This window comes from Poecilia latipinna, unplaced genomic scaffold, assembly GCF_001443285.1.
Source record: "Poecilia latipinna isolate Pla-1442-1.1 unplaced genomic scaffold, P_latipinna-1.0 Scaffold408, whole genome shotgun sequence".
Lineage (NCBI taxonomy): Eukaryota > Metazoa > Chordata > Actinopteri > Cyprinodontiformes > Poeciliidae > Poecilia > Poecilia latipinna.
This window is the reverse complement of record NW_015113024.1, coordinates 98977-104380: the sequence shown is the minus strand read 5'-3', so window position 1 is coordinate 104380 and position 5404 is coordinate 98977. Positions and strand designations below refer to the sequence as shown.

Here is a 5404-nt window from a genome sequence, read left to right as displayed (position 1 = left end):
TAGGTTCTTCTTGTTTTGAAAACGGAGTGTTTGTGTTTTTTTTTTGGGGGGGGGGGGGGGGTTTCCGACTTTAGCGTAATTTTTTACATCGTGTTGCACATTTGCAATGGAAAAGCAGCTATTGCCTCTATGGCTACATTCACACAGCAACTCTTTATGCTCAATTACAATTTTTTGCTGCAATGCCATCAGTTTTTTTACTTGTTCATCTATAGTAGTAATTAAAGCCATGGTTTACTTTACTCACAGCAAAATCCACAGTGCAGGTCCGAGGGTAGCCAGGGAGGCCCGGGCTGAAACGCCACACCGTCTCCAGGTGGTTGAACAGCTTCCCGTCTGAACAGGACGCCTAAGGACACACACAAACTCATTTAGGTGGCTTCAAACCTCCACTGACGGGGTGATACGTCACTCATTTATTTATAATCTGAAACCTTCTGGTGTCTTTGCTCCCAAACTCTGACCTTTAACCTAATACTTCCTCCAGCCATGCATCCAGGGAGGGACGTGTGGCTGTTTGGAGCAGCTGGTTCCACACTCTTAGTTCTGACCTCAACACTCCTGGGCTCACAAATCACAGAACGACCTGAAACGTGCTGCTCAGTCAGGCCCAGAGGAACATCCTGTCCTTTGGAGCCTCACAGCTTTTAGTGTCTTGGATTCATTTTGCCCTCCAAAGCCAATCAGCTTAAAAACGGTCGGGCTGGGCTATTTTTCCAGCTAATGTCAGAGTTATGTTAAAATATAGAAAAGGAAAACACCAGAGTAGTCCCCAGATGTTCTCCAGAAGTATGTAAATGAAAGTCCTGAGTCCAAACCGATTCACTTTCAGTCCTGGACTAATGATTCCAATTTCAACTGGTTTTATTTCCTAAGAAATGCTCCATTTGTGTATTTTGACCATCATCTGAACACAAACCAAAGTGCATCAAAGTACATGTGTTTATGGAACAATATTAATTATATTAATTCTAATTTCATAAAGCAGGGCTGCAAACATCCGGCAACGTTTCGCTTACAAAAAAGGAAAGTTATTCTTTTAGTTGCCATCATTAGACAAAGATTTTCTAGACCAAACAAACTGAAAAAAAAGGGAAAAAAAAAAAAGGCTTGTACTTTGTGTCACCAAAATATTGCACATTTAATTTATTCCTGAGCATCTAAAAACAAACAATAAAAAATATTTTGCATTTTAAGTTGGAGAAGCAACATGGCTCCTGAGTTCTTTCTGGTCCATTTGGACCTTCTGCTCTGTAGCTGGAATCTGATCCCATCAATAGCAGGCGGCTTATGAAAATGAACCAATGTGAGGTTTAAATAAAACTGAGAAATGAAATGAAAATGTCACTATGTTTACATGGAGCTCCATACAGTGTGTTTTTGAATGGAAGGAATATTAACCCTCAGCTTTGTTATCAATTGGTGGGTAGAAACTGTTTATTCAGCAAAAAAAAACAAACAATAAAAGAACATCCAGTTATGAGACTTCAGGCACAGCTAATCGTCAGCTCTGCTTTGACTAGTCCTTTTCCCTCCTGATCTTTCCCCCTGGTGAGGGTGGAACAGATCTGAAGTGGTTGATCACAGAGCGGGTCATGAAACAAACACGAGCTGCTCATCAAAAACTGAAGGTTTCAGCCACGTCTGAGGACTAAAAACCTTTTCAACCCTCTCCTAATGTCAGACAGGTGGCTCAGGTTGTGAATTTCCACCTGATCTGCTCTGGGGGGTGAGAAGAACTTCATTCTTTCCATTTCAAATTCTTTCAGAGACTTTGTTGCTAAATAAGGGCCTTAGCCTAAAGCTGGGGAATGTGCACCATTTTAAATGAAAACATTGCTCAAGCTTTAAAAAAAAAAAAAAAAAAAAAAAAAAAAAAAAAAAAAAACCTACTTCTGACTTGTGAGGTTTTTAAAAATGCTCCAGCAGGATGAAGTTGCAAGTTTCCCCAAAACATTCAAATCGCAGAGTCATCCTGACAGAGGCAGATCAAGTCTGAGCACGAGAGGAACGGGTTGGTTTTCTACAGAAGCTGATGTGTGAGGTTCCACAGGGCAGGGGGGGAAACAGAGCTGCTTCTGGAAACTTTTAAAGTCAATAAAGCAGAAATCTGTCAAAAATTCTGTTTAAAGCTCACCCATCATGGCAAACTTCTCCATTACTGATCTGATTTTTCTGCCTCTATCCCCCCCAAAATGATCAGAGGATAACACCAACTACATCCCATATCGAACTGTTTAAACAGCTGCTGCTGAGCAACATTTTGTAGATGTTTTACACGATCCAACTCAGATTTCTTTAGAGTATATGCTGAATAACCATACAGTAACTTTTAATTATGCTGTAGATGTGTCCTTACTGTAGAGTCTGTCATTGTTACTTCTGTTTTCATTTTTTTTTTCCTGAATTTCCCCACTGAGGGAAAACAAAAGTTACTTCTATTCTGTTCTATTATTGGTGTCGGTGCTGAAAGCCCTCTGAAAAGTTGAACTTATGACTAGGCTGAGGTTTCTGACAAACACCTGCCTCAAATGTTCCCATCTTAATGGATTTTATCACATTTTTCTGCTTTTTTCCTTTAAAAATGCACAGTTCTTCCATTATTTCCCCTCACATTGTGGGGAAAAAAAAAACTGATTTAAGCCATAATAAAATATCTCAAATCACTTGCGCTCATTCATGTACATGCTCAAAAACAGAGCATTAGAAATATCGCAATATTTGCTTGCTTTCTTCTCTGCAGTCTGTGCTTCCTGCTCTATGTGACCGTTAGCATGTAATTTCTATCACGTGAAAACTGTTGCTAACAATATGAGACTTTATTACATATAAATATTACATTAGAATGAAAAAAATACAACTTTAGAAGTCATAAGCTACATTAGCCAACAACTATTGCTCTCCAGTCCTTTGCGATATAAATATCATGGACAATGATATTGCGATAACGGTACTTGCGGTATATTGTAAACCCCGACTCAAAACCAGTCCACTGAGAAAGTTTTCATACCCCTTGAAGTCTCCATGCTGTTTGTTGGACAATATTATCTAATAAACCTCTGAGGCCTTCAGAGAACAGCTGCAGTTATGTTGAGGTGAAACCAGATGTAGTGAAAATATAAATGCACGCCACACTTTTCAGATTTTTTATTTTTATTTTTTTTAAACATACTGGCAACCCGTGTCATTTTCCTATGACTTTACATTTCTGTGTTAATTTAGAACAAGAAACCTCTCTCTAAAGTACATCCAGGTGAATGAAAGGGTGTAATTTGGGCTATGTATGCTTGTGCGTTACCTTGACCAGGTGGGGTCGCACTGTCGTGATGAGGGAGGTGTAGTTCTCCACCACAGGGGGGAAGCCCACCATCAGCTTGGCCTTGCAGAACCCGGAGCGCCTGAACACAACGTCCGACTTCTTACACCAGGGAACGAAGTGGCGGTAGTTTTCCACCTGCGCCACGACGTCATAGATTTCCTGCATGGAATACCTGCAGAACAGGGAGGGGAGTGAAGGTCAGCGGCCGGTTCATGTGACGCAACACCCAACGGGACGGGATGACGCAGAACCCATGACTGAGGCGAGAGAGGAGGGTGGATGACAGCCAGGGATAAAAAATAAAAAAAAAGAAGAAATGATTAAATTAAGATCTGGAATAGAGTTAGGACGTGCAGAGTGAGGGACACGCAGAGACAATGTCCAGCTCCAGCTGGGGGGGGAGTAGCTGGCACCTTCTGATGTCTATTTATACCTGCAGATTTAGTGATTATGACCTCTGTGTGGAACACTGAGTGCGTCACTCATACATGTGGACAGAGAGGGATTCCGGGTACTTAAAGTGTGAAAGGTCGACCTGCGAAGGACAGCAATGACAGGGCAAAACAGCTCTGGACGGGGCTGAAACAATTAATCGGATTAATCGTGATTATTGAAACATTCGTCAAATGACTAACAGACTCTAAAAAAGGCCATTTGCTGAAAGAACAACACAGTCAGAGCATTAACTAAGACAAAACTGTAGAAAGACCAAATACGTTTTGCATTTAAGATGCAAAACAAAACAAAAAAAGAGACAACTTCTTTGTCTGTAAATCTGTTCTACCCAGAACTCTCCAAGTGACCGTTTTAGCTTCACCTGGTTCAAAGTCTTTAAAAAAATCTCTTTAGTTCCTTTTGGTGGTCAATTCAAAAAATAATCATCCGATCAGCCCTACACTGCAACAATTCAAATTCTGGAGACTCTTTATTTAACCACTCGAGCCTTTTTATAGCAAGAAAATAAACTTTTATGCCTAAAGTGCAATAAGAGTATTACATCAGCATATGCTTGATTATTTGTATCAAACAATCCTTCTCTTTAGCTGAAGAAGGTTTTTCTTCTTAAAGGTAAATTTGTGTATTTTTTGGACAGTTTTGGATTAATTGCTGCTCTGACTGTGTTGTTCTTTCAGAAAATGGCCTCTGTTAGACTACAATTTAATTATTAAACGATTACTATATTAATTGACGAATTTTTTTTTCAATAACTGACTAATAACTGTTTCAGCCCTAGAATGTGTCAGGAAGGGCTGAGCTTTTCATGTTGATGTCAGAAGTACTGACAGATGCTGCAGGTGCATTGCTACAAATGATCAAGCATTTACTAGAAAAATGCTTTGTTGTTGCATTTTTGGCAATAAAAAAATACTTTGCCATTTAAAAAAGAAATAGAATTATTTGTTTCTTTGCATTTTTAATATTATACAAAATAGACTTAAATAGTTAAATAAAAAAAAGTGCCAAATCTTCTATCCGATGAATCGATTATTGGTCAGAATTAAAGGAGTAATCGATTACTCAAACAATAATTAACTCATATTTCAGCTCCGTAGTCAGTAAGCCGGAGCTTTCCATCGCTTTCCTTCCTGGGTCTCGCACTGATCTCGCAGAGAAGAGCTTCATTTCGTTGGAGATTGAGACACAAAGACGGGATTGTGTTCTCCGTTTTCTGTGACAGTGTGAAACCAAACTTAATCTGCTCCATATGAGGGGCAGCGTGTCTGTCGGTGTTACTCTGAGGAAGCAACATCCGGAGAACAATGCATTCCGTAAAACGCTGCTTTTACCAAAAAAGGATGTACGACTGACCTAAAAAACAACACACTGCTGGCCCTTTAAGCGGGGCCAGAACACAACGCTGAGGCTCCCGCTGAGATCTGAATCCATCGCGCTCATTAAGAGCCATAAAGAGCCTGTGGACGTCCTCGAGGCACTGAAGTTTCTTCTTACTTTGAGCAGATGTTGTTTTTCAGGTTTTTCCCCACAATCTGCGTTTCAGTGAGTTGTTTAAAGAAAGTTGTTTTCTTTGTTTAAAGCCGAGCTGCACCTTCTCTAATGAATGAATTGTTCCTCACAAAAAAAAAA

At 39.9% G+C, this 5404-nt stretch overlaps 1 protein-coding gene across 1 annotated transcript in view; it reads right to left on the bottom strand.

Moving 5' to 3' along the window:
* The window catches only part of coq10b (coenzyme Q10B), a 21521-nt gene that overhangs the window by 5098 nt on the left and 11019 nt on the right, over nucleotides 1–5404 (bottom strand). The window contains exons 3-4 of the mRNA XM_015037509.1: nucleotides 3299–3491; nucleotides 248–349 (exon numbers count right to left, since the gene is read on the bottom strand). Coding sequence (XP_014892995.1) covers nucleotides 248–349; nucleotides 3299–3491 — 295 coding nt within the window. The remainder of the gene's footprint in view (nucleotides 1–247; nucleotides 350–3298; nucleotides 3492–5404) is intronic.